At 36.6% G+C, this 16,920-nt stretch overlaps 3 protein-coding genes across 4 annotated transcripts; 1 reads left to right on the forward strand and 2 right to left on the reverse strand.

The window, feature by feature from the left end:
• The first annotated feature begins 167 nt into the window (after positions 1-167).
• Positions 168-10,397, forward strand: LOC127251220 (acyl-CoA-binding domain-containing protein 4-like). 2 transcript variants are annotated; one of them, XM_051274929.1, is made up of 18 exons: positions 168-483; positions 1,350-1,420; positions 1,503-1,566; positions 1,643-1,714; positions 2,581-2,775; positions 2,900-2,977; positions 3,344-3,433; positions 3,558-3,627; positions 4,052-4,113; positions 4,305-4,444; positions 5,090-5,216; positions 5,308-5,422; positions 6,251-6,339; positions 7,154-7,237; positions 7,314-7,502; positions 8,170-8,325; positions 9,391-9,450; positions 9,845-10,397. In XM_051274929.1, exons 1-18 carry the CDS (start codon positions 328-330, stop codon positions 10,037-10,039), a joined length of 2,013 nt encoding a protein of 670 aa, XP_051130886.1. In that variant the 5' UTR covers positions 168-327; the 3' UTR covers positions 10,040-10,397. The 2 variants fall into 2 exon arrangements, with proteins under 2 accessions (XP_051130886.1, XP_051130808.1); XM_051274851.1 differs by having other exon boundaries at positions 194-483; positions 2,584-2,775.
• Positions 10,398-10,677: 280 nt separating this feature from the next.
• Positions 10,678-13,640, reverse strand: LOC127240071 (protein AUXIN RESPONSE 4). The gene is made up of 2 exons (XM_051258553.1): positions 11,935-13,640; positions 10,678-11,063 (listed from the first exon to the last, which is right to left on the reverse strand). Exons 1-2 carry the CDS (start codon positions 13,180-13,182, stop codon positions 10,845-10,847), a joined length of 1,467 nt encoding a protein of 488 aa, XP_051114510.1. The 5' UTR covers positions 13,183-13,640; the 3' UTR covers positions 10,678-10,844.
• Positions 13,641-13,821: 181 nt separating this feature from the next.
• On the reverse strand, positions 13,822-16,648 carry LOC127240142 (deSI-like protein At4g17486). The gene is made up of 5 exons (XM_051258675.1): positions 16,398-16,648; positions 15,897-16,210; positions 14,712-14,999; positions 14,438-14,518; positions 13,822-14,341 (listed from the first exon to the last, which is right to left on the reverse strand). The coding sequence occupies exons 2-5, from the start codon at positions 16,063-16,065 to the stop codon at positions 14,169-14,171; spliced, it is 711 nt and encodes a 236-aa protein (XP_051114632.1). The 5' UTR covers positions 16,066-16,210; positions 16,398-16,648; the 3' UTR covers positions 13,822-14,168.
• Positions 16,649-16,920: the final 272 nt, after the last annotated feature.

Here is a 16,920-nt window from a genome sequence, read left to right on the forward strand (position 1 = left end):
AATGAATATTGAGGGAGTATATAAACCCTATTTAGTTATTCATGCACGAAGAAACTATTACATATAAATTTTAATTATTTTAAACGGGACTTCATTTTGTCCAAATGCATACGACGTCGTTTTGAAAATTTATTTAATTTTTATTATTTTTATTTCCCTGAGAAATGCCGATTTGTAATACACAGAAAAATTAACCACGACGCTTCCAGTCTCTTGTCACAGTTCCGGCGTAGCCAAGCTGTCAATTCTCCGCAATTTACCGGCGATTTCAGATTCCGATTCCGTCGATCGGAGAACTCCACATCGGCGGCTGCGGAGGCTGCGGTGATGGCGAAGGTAAGCTCAGGCCTCGCTTATCCGGAGCGGTTTTATGCGGCGGCTTCATATGCTGGATTTGATGGATCCGCGGATTCCACCGTTGGAGCCGTGGCCTCTAAATTCTCCAATGAAACTGCTTTACTCCTCTACGCTCTCCACAAGCAGGTTTGGTCCCTTTAAAATTTGTTCTGTTGTTCAATTTTTTGTTTTTTCTGCATGCGCGAGTTGTCATTATGTTATTTCAGCACAACTAGACTTGATCCGTTCGTGTTTCATGGATTTTGGGGTTTTGAATGTGTTTTTTGGTTCAATTGGGGGCTCAAATCCTTGATTGACTGCCAAAGTTTTCTTATTTGAGTTGTAATTCCTTGTGAAAAATCGCTTATTCTTCACATTTAGCTTGATCCGCTGGAGAGCTTTTCCAAACTATTTTCTTCTATCACTAAGTGCTGCAGTAGGAGTCTGTATCTAAACGCCGCCTTTAAACTTGATGATCTAATACTACAATGAAGGTTATTTCACTCCCGCTTATATATGTATAGACTGGGATTTCATTTTTGCGATTTTACTGGATTCAAATGGTCGTGTATGCTTTGAACCATGTTCCGCCTTTCCCTTTTTTTCACTACTTTTTTATGGGGTCAAGAGTTTTCTTCTTATTTAGCAAATCAGTGACCAAATTTAGCATTGAGGAATCATACGGTGTGGATAGGTAAGTGATTACTTTGATCTGCACTCTGACCTTGATCTCCATGCCAGCGAATCAATGATTTGCTAAGACTTGTTTTAATCTGGTTATGTAAGCTTTTGTGCTTGGAGCTCTAATGTTGACTTCCCTTCTCTGTTATTACTTATGATCTCCTCAGAAAATAGGGTATTTTCAAATCTTAATTAGTAATATAGACCCGTTTAAAGCATTGTTATCTTTTCTTATTCACTTAATTGGTTGTAACACATACGGATCAGTGACAGGCTTTCCATTCAAATTTGTATTTGTTCAAACTAATTTTACTGTCTGTTGACTGTCACAGGCAACATTGGGGCCTTGCAACATGCCGAAGCCTAAAAGCTGGAAGCCCATCGAGCATAGCAAATGGACTAGGTTTGAAGTAGATGCATAAATTTATGGTTCTCCTCCATTGCTCCAGACGTTTTATTTATTGCCTTGTTTTATTATCTTGAAGCTGGAATGGACTTGGGGACATGCCATCTACAGAGGCAATGCGTCTCTTCGTTAAAATCTTAGAGGTTAGATATTCATAATACAGATTGTTTTGAACTTTGTAGCATGTTGTTCTGTATGTGTTTAACCATGCACCAACAGGAAGAAGATCCAGGGTGGTATTCAAGAGTCTCGAACAATGTTGTTGAACCTATGGTTGATGTAAAAATGAATGTAAGTTTGTCCAATGAATTGACATGTCTTCTCTATAAATTCTAGTCCCCTGTTTCTGTTTGATCTGAGAAACAGTTTTCTAATTCACCAATTCCTATGTTAATATTCTTAAAATTGAGTTGTACAAAATATTATGTACCATTTACACAGGATATTTCTTTTTGATGATTTGTCTCACAGCAAGACATGGTAAATAATGCAAAGGTGCCATCCATACGTATTCCTACAGAATTTCTCCAGTAATTATAATTTTCATGATGAACTTTCACGTAATATGCACAACCCTCTTATGACCTAAAGTTTGGTCTTTTACATTATTTGTATCACCATCTGTATTGGTCTTTGGAAAATATGATTGACAAATTGTGATTTTCTTGGCTTCAAGTGTGTTAACTTCTAGTTTTCTGAAGGTAATGATTATAAATCTTATGTTTCTTTTCCTTTTCAGTTGTATCGAGGGATGAATTTATTAGCAAGTGGAAACAAGATCGTTTGCTGTGCATCTAACAAACCTTAATGCACCTTGAATTTCAACTCGCATTGATCTTTGTTCCTTTTTATAAAAACTGAGAATTATTACATAAAAATCACATTAAATTTTTAGCTTTCTAATTATGCTTCAAGGCTAAACCACAATATTTATCTTACATGTGTTTTTCTGTTTTGTCCCATCGACAAATTGCTCTAGGTTGCTTCTAGCTGATGATCGAACCTAGCATATTCATATTTGAGCTTGAATAGATGTAGTAAATGAAGAAACCAGTCATACATCCTCTCATTGCGCATTTGATTGCTTTACAATTCATACTCCCTCTCATATTACCTTGATCTATCTTTCCTTACACATCTCCGTCTCTGTTGCTCAGCAGAATCCAGAAGTTGTGGTTGCTCCTGATAATGGAAATGCCTATCCTGAGATGAAAACTGTTGCTACTGTAAATGGTCATTTTTTAGAAAGTCAGGATAAGGATGTTGTATCTGAAGGCCTTGAAGTAGTCAGTGTGTATGACCAGTGGGTCTCGCCGCCAGTATCTGGCAAGCACCCAAAAGCCAGATATGAGGTTTACCTTTTCCCCGTGTCATTCTAATTTTTCCTTGCATAACTTTTTGTATCTTCTTGTTTCTTTTTTTATTATTATTTTTTTTATTTTCTTATTTCTGAGCTTTGCTCAATTATATTAACAGCATGGAGCTGCAGTTATTGAAGATAAGATGTATATATTTGGTGGGAATCACAATGGCCGCTACCTTAATGATCTTCAGGTAATGGAATGAAGAAAGTTTACATCTGCTTGTATTCAACAATCTCTCAGTTTTATGAATTTCGGAATACCCTCAAAAGTTAAAAACTATTGTAGATTAACTGGTTTTATTAAGATTTTGTGAACTTTTTGAGTGCTGTTTTGTGATAAAAATTGGATGTTACTTTAATGCTTTACATTATGTGCCTGTTTATCCCTTGTGTTTTTAACCACCCAATGTATTTCGATTTTCTGTTTTGTATCTTCATATTATATTTTATAATATCAAGCGAAATTTTATTTTATAATATTTTTTTCATATATATCTTCATATTCTGGGACTGTGAATAAGTATTATTGTATGTATTCGTTCATCTCCTGTAATTAGGTTTTGGACATGCGATCTTGGTCTTGGTCCAAAGTTGAAGTTCAAGAAAGGACTGATGGCATGACATCTCCCTGTGCTGGCCATTCCTTGGTTAGTTTGGAGTTAGATTTTGCCATAGAAATGCTCATTTAAGTTAAATAAATGAGTATGCATAGCCACACAATATTTATAATTAATTTCTTTGTAATATGGTATGCTTATTGCATTCTTCTAGATACCATGGGATGGGAATAAGCTTCTCTCAGTGGGTGGACATTCAAGAGATCCTTCTGAAACTTTACAAGGTTGGAGAATTGTCACATTACATTCTGAGTGATTAGTTATTTATAGCTTCACACAGTTGCTCAAAATTATCTATGAATTAGTCTGAATTGATCCCTGGTGTAAGAGACCTACCAAGAAGTGTTTTTTCTATATCTCTAAACCTCAAGATTCAAGTGTAAGAGAAAGGTGAACAAATAGTATTTTCATAGTGAAATTTTATGATGCTTCCTTCAAGCTTGCAAGCCCCTATGCTTAGTAAATAAATAAATTTCAGCTACATTTAAATTATTATTTGACCTACATTTCAGTTTACCTTTTGTGGCGAATTTGGGCCACATTTAAGTTTACCTCGATCCACACAGTTATTATATTTACAGCCATGTGGGAATTTGCTTCTTTGGAAAGGATTGTCTAACTTTACCTAAGAGTATTCTTTAATGACAGTAAAGGTGTTTGATCTGCCAACTTGCACTTGGTCCACCTTGAAGACTTATGGAAAGCCTCCGGTATGTTATACTCTGTTTTATTGTAAAATCTCTTTCACCTTCGTATGTGTGTTCAGCCGTACCTGCATTGATTTTTAGTATAATGATTGTGGAGTTGTCAGTCACTCAGTTGTTTCTTTGTAATTATTTAGACAATTGTTTAGAATCTTAGAAGGTTTTTTTTTTTGTTCCTAACCTGCATTGCACTTCAGATCTCTCGAGGAGGACATTCGGTGGTTCATGTTGGAACGACTCTAGTCATATTTGGAGGACAGGATGCAAACAGATCTCTTCTGAATGATCTACATATTCTGGATCTGGAAAGCATGACGTGGGATGAAATGGACCCAGTGTATGGTTTTAGCTCTCTGAGCATATAAGAATTAAATAATGTCTTTTGTTCATTCTTCTAGACCCTACTGCTTGACTGTTTTTTTTGTTTTTTTTTTTTTTCCAACATATAAGAAAAGATAAACTAAAAGTACACTTCAAAATTTGTTTTTCCCTGTTATTATATCAACATAATAAGTTAATATTCAAATATCAATATTAATCTCAGTTCAAACTCTGTAATCGCTTAAGCTCTTATATTTGTATCTCAACTAGTCTCTGTATGAAATCCCACAAGTGAAAAAATAAATAAATTATCCTACTACTAACCGAACAAGATATGACATCGACTTGTCTCTGATAATATACTAAACTAATCAAACTAGCTTTTTGTTATATTTATACTATGTCTAGAGACCTCCAAATCACTCACGTAGATACCCAAAAACAGTCAGTCAAATCACTTATATTTGGAAATATTATGTCATGCTGGCCAGAGGAAGGGAGTTGTGGGAAAATGACATGCCTTTTTGTTGGTTTTAGAATTTAGTGTAACAGATTTCATACTTATCACGCATATTTAACTTTTTATGTCCCTGCCACAGATATGATTTGGTCAATATTTCTTGGGTTGATAAGTTGCACTTCTGACTAACTGATTCTGCAGGGGGGTGCCGCCATCTCCAAGGTCTGATCATGCTGCTGCTGTACATGCAGATCGTTACCTTCTCATCTTTGGTGGTGGTTCACATTCAGCTTGCTTCAATGACCTGCATGTTCTTGATCTTCAAACTGTGAGACAGAAGAAAACTTGTGACTTTGTTGTATTATTTTTATTTCGCACTATTTTTAAATTTATAATAAATATAATCTATAATGCATTAGATGGAATGGTCGAGACCAATACAACAAGGTGAGATACCTAGTCCTCGAGCTGGTCACTCTGGTGTGACGATTGGAGAGAATTGGTTCATTGTTGGTGGTGGAGATAACAAGAGTGGTACAAGATCTGATATATTTTATTTATTTCATTCTGATCCAATTTCGTGTGCTAGTACTGCCTCATTATTATTAAGACCAAGGGTTCACATGCATTGTATGCAGAGCATTGATGACCAAATCCACAGATGAGATAATGTCAAATAACTGGTAGCTTTGGAAATTTTCAAATGGTTCTTAATTTTCCAATATGTTTATGTTTTTATAGTTTACGGATTATGTCCATACTACAAGATAACTATGAGAGCTTCTTAAGTTGTGTGATATGCTGAGCAATATCATTTTCATGAAATAGTGTTGAGAAATCTTCTTCTTCAGGCGTTTCCTTTCTAATATTTTACTACTGGCATGTGTGTTGTGGATAAGATATCAATGTTTGGTCTGCTTATCACAAAATCTACAACTTCTGGTTTTCTGTACCTTTTTTTTTTTCCCACTGATTCTCTACTTGCAATGAATTTCTGAAGAAACTTATTCTCACTGTCCAAATTAATTTCCAGTCTAGGTGTCCATGTTAATTTGAGGGTATTAAAATGAGAATTACTTCTGCATTTACAAAATTGCAGCAGATTTAAATTGTGATTAGGATTTCTGAAAACACTTCCCTTATTTCTTCAACCACCCTAACTTCTGTTATTAATAAGCAACCTTTGCTAAATGAAACTAGGGCTACCATATAGTTGATCTCATTTGGCCTGTGAATTCTTGCATGAAATGGTAGAACAGTGTATATCTTTGTTTCCATATGTCTCTGTTTAATGATACGATTCGATTCCCATCCTTGTTTGGTCCTACCAACAAAATTTCCATCGTCTTATTATAAATGCAGGAGTCTCTGAGACTATTGTTCTCAACATGTCCACATTAGTCTGGTCAGTTGTAACAACTGTTCAAGGGCGTGTTTCCCTTGCCAGTGAGGTATTTCACTATCCCTTTTTTAAGCAGATAAAACCAGATAAAATGTTCTATGTTATATTTATTGTTTAATATCTCTTAATTTAATGAACATTGAAAATAGAGTACTGAGATCTGAGACAAGCAAATTTTAGCATGCACTATAATGGCCTCTTGTGCATTATGCTATATAAATAATATAATGGAAAAGGCTGTTTAAAGTACTTTTAGAGAGCATTGGCCTTCTTAGTTGGGTCTTGCAGTTGCTGATGAGAGAATTGCAGAATGCAGTTGATGGGTAAAAGTAAACTTTGCAAGGATGCTATGTTATGGACTATAATTCTTGGTTTGTTCTATTTATTCAACTTAGTGAGTGTAAAGTTATTGAAATGAAGTAATTCAAGGGAAATTTGATTAATCCTTGTCAAAATCTGAAATTTGACCTTCCCAAGTTTTGAAAATTTCTAAGATTGGTATAATAAAGAAATCATTCCTCTGATATCTAACTCCAATGCTTTATTATCATGTGGCCAATCTTTAAAAGATTAGTTAGAGTTACTGTGATTGGCCGATTTGGAAGCATCTTTTCTATTGATTTGATATATATATATTCAAACACCTAACCCCTTCAAGGAGCTGAATAATAAATTGTTTGCCTTGGACGTACCCCATTCTGTTGTGATACTTTGCTCAGCCTGTTTCTTTCTGATAATTATTTGAACCGAGCATGAATAATCATGTTGGATTTGACCATATGGTATCTACCAACATTTTCACGGTTAGTTATTTCTGGTGTTAGTTGAGGATAAAATGTAAATTACTTGATCTTTATATGTAGGGTGCTACTGTAGTCTTGAGTTCGTACAGCGGCGAAGATATTCTGGTAGCATTTGGAGGATATAATGGGAGATATAACAATGAGGTTTGTAAGAACTTCGTATTTGTGTAACCCCCTGAAAATTTTTATCCTTCAATATTGTTTTGCTTACTGCCATCAGGTCAATGTACTGAAACCAAGTCATAAAACATCTTTACAAACTAAACTCACCGAGAGACCAGTGCCTGATAGTCTATCTGCTGTTCAAAATAATACAAATGCTACTAGAGATTTGGAGTCTGAGTTGGGAATGGGCCAAGAAGGAAAAACAAGGGAGATTGTTATGGAGAATACCGATTCAGAAAGAAATGTAAGTTGTGGTGGAAATTTTATAGCACTGATAACTGTATAGCTTTTTCAATTTTACTGATTATGAGTATTTAATTTGAATTGATTAATGTGCATTATATCACTATATATTCGTTACAAATTCAGTACCCCAGGACACTACTATATGTAAATTGATTATGGCTCATTTTCTTCTTTCAGGTTGATTACTTTTAGCACAATATTTTATGATCTTCATTAGAACATATTTTTATGAGATTTGACGAATTGCATAATAAGTGATTCTTTTAATAAACTATGTAACAGTGATTTTTGGTAGTGAAATATTTCAAACCCTACAGCTCCTTATGATTTATCATTTATTGACTCAGAAAGAAGCAACTCTGACTCTAATACAAACCCTGAATAAAGTTTCTTGATAAGGATTATATATTCTCTGTAAGCTCAAACGACCATTTTTTGTGTTTTTAAGCTGTGAGGTCAGTTGTGAGAGCTGAAGCTCTGTTATAACTTGTGTGCAGTGTCTGTTAAGCATCTCTCGATATAAACCTCTTAATATACTTACGTGCTCATTCAATAGTTTCTCCATGTGTTTTTTTCTTTTCGGTGTGTGATCTATGTTATTTGGTCTACATATGTGATTGCGAACTTCACAAAGTTCCCAACTTTCATCCCTGTGTGTTCCCCAGATTCCCAAGGTTGAAGAGATGAATAAAAATCTCGTTGCAGTTCTTAAGGCAGAAAAGGAAGAGCTTGAATCATCTCTTGCTAATGAGAGAATGCATGCACAGCAACTGAGGCAAGAGCTAACAGAAGCAGAAACTCGTAACGGAGACTTGTACAAGGTAAATTCTTTCAAATTTATGTATTTCTTGTTGGGTGGGATAGGGATAGGGATAGGTTTACCTCAGCAAAAGTTATTAAATTTGTGCGTGATCAAGATAAATGGTCTGTTTAATTGATGATCTTACTATCTAATAGTTTCACCTCATGCAAAAAAGAAGCCTGTTGCAGATTAAGGCCATATAGGAATGTGGAGCCTGGAATTAATTAACACATTAGGGGTGTGTTTGTTTCAAGGTTTTTAACCAAATTCTACTATTCATCAAAACTTTTCCCCACAAAAACATCAAATCAAATACCTATTTTTCATTTTTTATATTATACTAAAAATTACTTTTACATTCAAAATATCACATCAAAATATATTTATATCACATCATATAACTATTCAAATTCAAAATTTTTACTATTTAAATCCCAACTCAAAATCCAACCCTCAAACAAACACACCCTAGGTTGAACTTACCGGACGAGTTGATTATTGGAAGCACGTGTGATATGATGCTTATCTCATATTCAAGAATTCATTTGGTTATATTAGAATGTTAATAAATGCCTTTAGGTTATTGGCTATAGTCCTGGGGAGTCAAGATATGGCGTGGCACTAACATTATCTGAGAATCACTAGCAATGCACTTCATTGAAAGTGTTGTGTCTTCCACCACTACTGCTTCCGGATTTTGCGGATGTGGCACCTTTCTAATTTAGTGACTCGACATTTTAGGAAAGTTGCCCTTTACTTATAATTAAGCGACTAGAAAATGCATGCCCTGTGTGTGTGTTTCTGTAAATGTTAACTTTGCTACCCTATTTGCATGATTGAATCTTGTGCTACAAATTTGAATCTACGAATTTTCTTGGAGATATTTCGATACGCTTGAATGACCCCTTGAGAATGTATAGAACCCCATTCCGGCCTGGTCCGGTATGGAATGAACTTATAATCTGATGATTCAGTGCTTATTCTTGGAGATTAATCTACGAATTTTCTTTTCCAACTAATATGTACGCAGAAATAGTGCGATAGTAAAAAAAATTATTCTGAGAAAGAAGGTTTGTTTTTGCAGGAGCTCCAATCTTTGCGCGGCCAGCTTGCTGCCGAACAATCCAGATGTTTTAAACTTGAGGTTTGTATCTTTTCGATTGCTATTAATGGCCTCATATATTCTCTTGATCTGAAAATGTTGGTATTGAAAGATAAAAGCTCATGGTTTTGTGTATTCGATTTATTATTTTTTAAATGAAAATTAAAAGTTTGTATCGAAGATGTGATGTTTCTAAGGAGAAAAAAGGTATTTTACCTTGGATTTGTATTTTTAAACACCTGAATGGGAGGTGTGTACATATATATATATATATATCCCTATCAATAAGGCAGCAAAACATGTTCTTTCATCAATTTATTCATTTCTTCCTCGAGCTTCTACACAACCAAGCTGATTGCTTTTATTAGGTTAGGGACACCAAAAACTTTTAATTTTCAGACTTGTAATTCTATCATATATTTGCACGAACTTACAGGTAGACGTGGCTGAGCTGAGGCAGAAGCTCCAAACCATGGAAACCCTGAGAAAAGAAGTAGAGATTCTCCAAAGGCAAAAGGCTGCCTCGGAACAAGCGGCGCTAGATGCAAGACAAAGGCAGAGCTCAGGCGGTGTTTGGGGGTGGCTCGCCGGAACACCACCTGACCAAAGAGCTAACATCGATGAATCATGAAAATCTAAAGTTGATGTTAATTCATATTACATGTTTTGTGCGTGCCTCTCGTCAAATTATACATTATACCACCTCTCGTAGTTCACATTCTTTTCTTATTATATTTTTTGCGAACAAATAAGAATGTATTCTCCTCGAGTAGAACCCGCACTCTATACATGTTGGAATGAAGTGGAATAGCTGGTTTCCGATGCTCGATACACACATATGTATGTGTCATTTTGATGGTGTGACTTGTGAGTCTCTCTGGTTGTACACTTGATAGATAGTCTGTTTTGATTGTTTTTATGAATCATTTTCATTGTGACACAGCCAGTTGTTTGTAATTAATTATAGGGTTTGTTATTTTTGCGCTTTATTTTCTTCTTTTCCTCTAAAAATGTTAGTATTTAGATTTCTTTTTCATCCAACAATTTTTTCTGACTTGATTTATCTTCGTAGACATAATTATTTATACCTTACATAAAAAAATAAATAAATAAATAACTTCAAACAGACAAATTCTTATTATTCAAAATCTATATCCACGAACAAACACACAGAAAGAATCTATTCTTTTTATTATTATTATTTTTAAAAGTATCCAGAAACCTAAATTTATAAATTCGAGTCAATTTTTAGATTCAACCGGTTATCAGTTCCAGCTCAAACTAAATATATGTATTATAAATAAAAAAGAGGTTGCACGAAAACAACACAACGTTTAGCTACAATAGTTCTCTACTCTACAGTAACAACCATCAAGAAAGCAGTAATAAATATCCGCTCAACTCAGCAACTCTCAATCAATAATTTTAAGGAAAAATCACATGCCCCATCCATGATCCATACTCCCATACGCATCATCCATGTATCCTCCGCCGCCGCCGTGGTGGTGGTGGTGGTGGCCGGTGCCACGATCTTCACTAAACATCTCCCGGTGGTTGTTTTCGGGCTGAGGTTCTTCTAGAACTTGCCTCGTAGGCTTCGGTAAAGAAGATACAAACTCGTGAATACTCTCCGCTACCTCCTCGGAGTTTCGCTCCTACAACAACAAAACAGACCAAACTTAGCTGTGTGTTCGTAGAATCGGGAAGTCGAATCCCCAATAGTGTATATACATACGTCATGTCTGTCGAAAAAATAACGATGCTTTCTACCACAAAATTTAAGAGGATTAGACACTAGAATGTTTTCCTTCGAGTCCTCGTGCTTCCTCGTCTTCTTCGACACATTATAAAAGAAAAGAGAAAGCATTTCGACGTGGAGATAACCTAACCCGCAAAGTTCGCAGCCACCCGATAACTAATTACCATCTCTAGCAAATGCTACCAATAACTAGTTCTGTTTGCATATATTTTCAAATAGCCTCTGAATTTTATAATTCATTACATGACAAGAAACTAACAAACGCATGATATAACCACAAGCATTGTAAAGATTTATGCTAACATATTATAAATATAGGACATGACATAATCCACTATAGATACGAGAGAGTTTAGATAAATATAATTAGTAGATAATTAAAAAGTGTATTAGTAAAATAAAATAATGTATTATAAAACTAATTATAAATTAAAACTAAGATATTTAAATAATATAACTAAAATTATAAAATTTAAAAATTAAAATGTAATTAAAATCTATAATTATATTTTGTAAAAAGAAAATCATAGATGTGGGACAACCGGAGGTAGAAATATCCCATAAATATTTTTTCATTCAATTTTTTACTATTTCCCCGACTCTTTTCAAAACATATCCAAACACGACCTAAATACCATAACCTTAGCAAACGATCTATTTCCGATCTCTAATTAACCTTTCGAGACACTAAAAATTTCAATCTACAAAAACAAACAAACAAACAAGTAAAAATGCATAAAGAACAAGACATATGAATAAGCTCTCACCTCCATCCATCGCCCGCCGGAATGTGTCACAAAACTACCTTTTGAAAGGATTCCGGCGACTTTCCGACCTTCCTCAATCCATTCATCCGACCATCCACCTGACCAAATCACTCGTACCGGCAACCCCTTGACGCTCTCCGAACTCCCCCATTCCGACAAATCGAAACTACCGTTCAATTTCTTCCCCATTCCGGCAACCGCCCACCCGCCGTCCCTCCCCTTCAACAAAATCCGGTGAGCCTCCGCCTCCTCCCTCCCGACCTCCCTCACACAACACAATGCAAGTACCCTCTCGAACATGAATTCGATCCCCAACATGGCCTCCCTCACTATCGGTGCTGCCACCACCCAAGCCGGAAATGCCGGCCGGCCAGCGGCGGCGTCGAGCACCACGAGACTTCTAATCAATCCAGGATTGTCAGAAATCCAGCCGGAGCTCAGCCCTAGAGCAGAATCGTGCACCACCAAATCCACCGGCGATAGCCGGAATGTCTCCACGACCTGCCCTAGCAGCCTCCCCATCTCCTCGGCGCCGAATTCGATCGGCCTCACGGCGGCTCTCTTCGGCGCCGCCGCAGCCTCTAAATCGATGTAGCCTTGCTCGACGAGCTGATCGAATCCCCAAAACAATCCTTTCTCCTTAATGTCTTCATACACCTGCCGGAGAGTCTCCAGCGGCCCTACGCCGCCCTCGGCAGCGTCTTCGGCCGCCGCTACGGCGGCGTCGGAGAATCCGGAGCCTGGGAGATCGATCGCGACCGCGAACGCATTTCTGTGCCCTAGAAATTGGATTAAGTGCCGGAACGCGAAGGAGCTGCAGCCTAGGCCGTGAATAATGAGGACGCGGCTGTCGGAATCGGCGTTGCCGTTCTGGATGGAGAAGAGCTCGATTTGGGGGCGATTGGGAGCGGTCTGGACCTTGATGGTGCGGCCGGTGGAGTAATGGTGGCGGAGATTGGGCGGGAGGTTGAGGAACCAGGTGCGGGGGTCCGGCGAGGATAGGGAGGAGAGGAGGACGGAAAATAGGACGACGGCGGAGACGGCGAGGATGAAGTAGAGCCAGAAGTGGAATGGATTCGTGGAATTGGGGGAATTCGGATTCGAATCGGAATTGGAATTGGAATTCGAAGTTGGTGGCGGAGGTTGGGGGTCGGCGGTGGGCTTGCGGTGGCGGAGTTGGGGCGGGGGGACTGGGGAATCAGGATCTTCTTCAGTGATGATGGCCATTGGTGCGGCGGAAATTGGCATAGACGTCCAACGGAGACTTGAATTAAGATTCAGGTCTGCTTTAATATACACTTAAAAACTTTTTTGGAGAGTATTATTTTGAAGTGGATGCATAAATACATACGATTCATTTTCGGGATACACAAAAGCATTCTTTAAATCGGGAATTGATTAATAACAATAATAAATAAATAATAATAATAATATATACCGTAATACATAACTCAGGGCATAGCCAATTTTGACCAAAGTTTACTAACAAATCTTCATAATAATAATGACATGTATATAACTGATTTCATAGATGTACAAGTAATTTCAACGGACCTATTAAACAAACTGAATAGCTAGCAAGTCACGCTGGATTCAACTCATTAATAGCTAGACAACAATCCCATCTCTCGACTAGGGTATAGTTTGTTTGTTCCATGAACAAGTTTTTATTTTCTATTTTTATTTTTATTTTGTTAATTATCCTGCATACCTAATACACCACAAACTAACTCAAATACTATTAATTAAACTAATAGTACAATAAAATATATACATATACATTTGAGTAGAAGAAGAGAGTGCAATAATACACCACAAACTAACTAAAAACCAAAGTAGCATAATATTATTATACTGAAAAATACCCAAATCAAATGTAAGTTTAACTTAACAAACCCTAAACTCTAAATTTATATATAATTTGGTAGGTACATACACACACACACACACACACAAACACAGCATGAATCATAAAAACAACAATAGACACCAAAGCCTAAGGCTAAAGGAAAAAGCAACATGAACACTTGCAATTTCCACACACAAAGAAAAAACTATTTGGGAATTGGGACAAACCAAACCACACATACATACATACATTTAGAAGCATTTCTAGGTAGATATATATATATATATATATAGCTATAGATATAGACACTCATAGATACACACACATACGTGCCCGCAGAGACAACAAACAAACCCAAGGTAATGAGAGAGAAATGGCAAGGAAGTTAGAGAACATCCTTGGCTAGTCTTACTGGTTTGTCTTTCAAAAATGCCACGTTACTGTTTGGCGCAATCAGTAGATGATGATTTACATCCTCTCCCATCTCCTCTTCTTCTACTTCTTCCCTCTCATCTCCTGATTCCGAGCACGAAGACGCACCCCCCGATCCACTCCCATCTTCAGGTTTTTAATAACCAAAGTTAGTGAGTGTTTGTTGGATTAAAAAGAGAGAGAGGGAGAATAAAATATTTTCCAACATTGTTAACAACTTGCCTGAATACATTTCAATATCGGGAAGATTTGAGACTGATGTAGCTTGGAGACTCTCGGGCAGCAAACAATTACATAAAGAACCTGGGAAGTTGCAAACATATGTATATATATATATATTGGAATGTAGAGAATCACTTGAAAAATGGGATGATACAAAAGATATGAGGATACGATCTCTTAGAGATAACACCAACAAATATTAGATGACTAAACACATAAAACAAAGATAAATGCTGGTGTTAAGAAATGCAGGAAAAGGGGTTAAGCTCCTCACCTAGACGAGCCAACCGATTTACCCATCCAGGTATAGGTTTTCCGGTAAGCTGCAGGCAAACATCTTCGGTGAAATGGTTGCAATTCTTGGAAATCAAATTGTATGTGTCACCATGGTATTTGTTGGAAAGATGCTCCATGAATGACTTAAATTCGGAATGAGATAGATCGATGCTTCCCAAAACGATTGAGCGCCTAAAGATAAAGCCAGGGCAACTTCTCGGCTCAACCTCAAACACTCCACTGGTTGGGTATTCATGGGCTCCAAACCCATACTCCAGCCCGTGTGCTATTTCATAGAATTTAGATACCAAAAAAATTATTTAAAGGAAAAAACAAAACAGAACAAAGCAACAAGCCACTATATCTTAAAATAGAACATTCAAACATTTTTAACATAAGATTGAAAATCGCCGCTGCCAAACAACCTTCAACAAACAGTTCGGATAGTGCAAAGTAGAAATGAAACCCTTCACATAGATGATATGCCGTAGGATGATTAAAGTAACAAGAAAGGAAATTTCAAGAATTCACTTTTCCAATGCAAAAATACACGACTCTTCCAGAGAAAAAGGAACTAAAATACCCGCACAATTTGACAATCATAGCCAATAAGCAAGTCAATTGCTTCGAGACATAAATGAAAAGGATTATATATCTTTGTTCAAACTAAAAAAAAGCATAAATAACTATCCCGATCCATCCAGTTGCATAAACAAAGATGACAGAAGATGGTAAACAATTCTGCTTTAACAATCACCATGTCCACTTACAAAATACCAAGAATTTACAAATGCACAAATATCCACGAGAACACACTGCTCGATTCTAATTTTCCTCTTTCCAATCTAACTTTCAGAAAACATTCAAAAATATCAGTCAATTTAGGTGCATTTCAATCTCTAACCATTCCAAAAGCATCCAGAACTATTCTTTCAACATTTACAGCATAAATCACAAACCTTCAGCCAAAATGTACATTCCAAAATTCGTTCGAACAAAATTACAGCACTGACAACTACACCACAAGCCACCACTCAACAAGCACAAAGAACAGAATTCCGACACCGAACATTCTTCAGATACCAATAGGCATAAAACGAGGTTCAAGATTTGCAGCACTATGTCAGCAGCAAGCAAAAGATACATTTAATCAGAAAAGCATAATCGATTTATATATTCATACCTTCAACACCAGAATGAAAGATTCCGCAGCCAAACCAATAAAGATAATTGTTTACGGGAGTTAGATCATAGATATTGAGGTACAACAGCGCCCGGCTTTTCTCGGAGCCGCTCCTCCCCGTCCCCGTGGGTGAGCTATCGGAGCTGGATGAAATTGGAAACAATTTCATCGTAATTATCCCGCGCCCGCCCCAATCTCACCTCCAAACAACTCGTATGTCAATCAATCTCAATGGAGATATATATGTACAAACAATTATCTGCGGCCGTCTCCGGAACCAGAACCCAGCATCACATCAACCAACCCGAAAAACCCTGAAACGAATTAGGTTAGCTAAATCACTGAAATTATCAAGGGAAAACAGAAATAGCAGACATCGAACAACGGAACCGGAGGGTTTAAAGGGATGCGGAGGAGGTTGAGAAAGGATGCAAGAAGAAGAAATTAATAAATTAGAGCGAAAAATGGAAATTGGGAAGGAAAGAGAAGGCGCGTACAAACCTTGGTAGCCCGAGGAAAATGAAAATGCAATGGATGCAGTGCGCGATTCAGGAGGGTTGATGGATTGGGAAATTGAGGAATACAATAATGAATCGCGAAGGAAGGGAAGGGAAGGGAAGGATTCCAGGTTCCAAATTCCAAATTCCAAAGGAGAGGAGAGGTGAGGAGAGAGATAGGGTAGGGTAGGGTTTGGTTTGATTGAGTTGGGGCAAGAAAAACAGCAACTTCTTTGGACCGCTGCGACTCTTGTTTTGAATCAACCTTGAATATATTGCCCTTCATTTCATTCTTTCATTTTCGTTTTCATAAATTTAAATTTTAAAAATATATATTTACAATAATATTTTTTAAAGAAAAGTTATAGCAATATTTATATATTTAAATTTAATATGTATTTTTTAAATTTTTCAATATTACCAAATTTCTTCAAAAAATTTGTTGCTAGATAGTGTTAGTCCAATATTTTTCTGTTCACGCGACTATCAAAAAATATTATAAAAAAACAATATATACATATTTTTAA

The sequence above is a fragment of the Andrographis paniculata genome, unplaced genomic scaffold (genome assembly GCF_009805555.1).
Source record: "Andrographis paniculata isolate CXL003 unplaced genomic scaffold, ASM980555v1 Contig10END, whole genome shotgun sequence".
NCBI lineage: Eukaryota > Viridiplantae > Streptophyta > Magnoliopsida > Lamiales > Acanthaceae > Andrographis > Andrographis paniculata.

What these genes read in the sequence shown, in the direction of transcription:
- LOC127251220 (XM_051274929.1), top strand. Translation starts at nt 328, where the DNA reads ATGGCGAAGGTAAGCTCAGGCCTCGCTTATCCGGAGCGGTTTTATGCG. An exon ending in GAGCATAGCAAATGGACTAG is followed by an intron (nt 1,421 to 1,502) that starts GTTTGAAGTAGA and finishes ATTATCTTGAAG; the next exon opens with CTGGAATGGACTTGGGGACA. An exon ending in CCAGATGTTTTAAACTTGAG is followed by an intron (nt 9,451 to 9,844) that starts GTTTGTATCTTT and finishes ACGAACTTACAG; the next exon opens with GTAGACGTGGCTGAGCTGAG.
- LOC127240142 (XM_051258675.1), bottom strand. Translation starts at nt 16,065, where the DNA reads ATGAAATTGTTTCCAATTTCATCCAGCTCCGATAGCTCACCCACGGGG. An exon ending in CTTTCATTCTGGTGTTGAAG is followed by an intron (nt 15,000 to 15,896) that starts GTATGAATATAT and finishes TCTATGAAATAG; the next exon opens with CACACGGGCTGGAGTATGGG. An exon ending in CGATATTGAAATGTATTCAG is followed by an intron (nt 14,342 to 14,437) that starts GCAAGTTGTTAA and finishes AAAAACCTGAAG; the next exon opens with ATGGGAGTGGATCGGGGGGT.
- LOC127240071 (XM_051258553.1), bottom strand. Translation starts at nt 13,182, where the DNA reads ATGCCAATTTCCGCCGCACCAATGGCCATCATCACTGAAGAAGATCCT. An exon ending in CCGGCGGGCGATGGATGGAG is followed by an intron (nt 11,064 to 11,934) that starts GTGAGAGCTTAT and finishes TTGTTGTTGTAG; the next exon opens with GAGCGAAACTCCGAGGAGGT.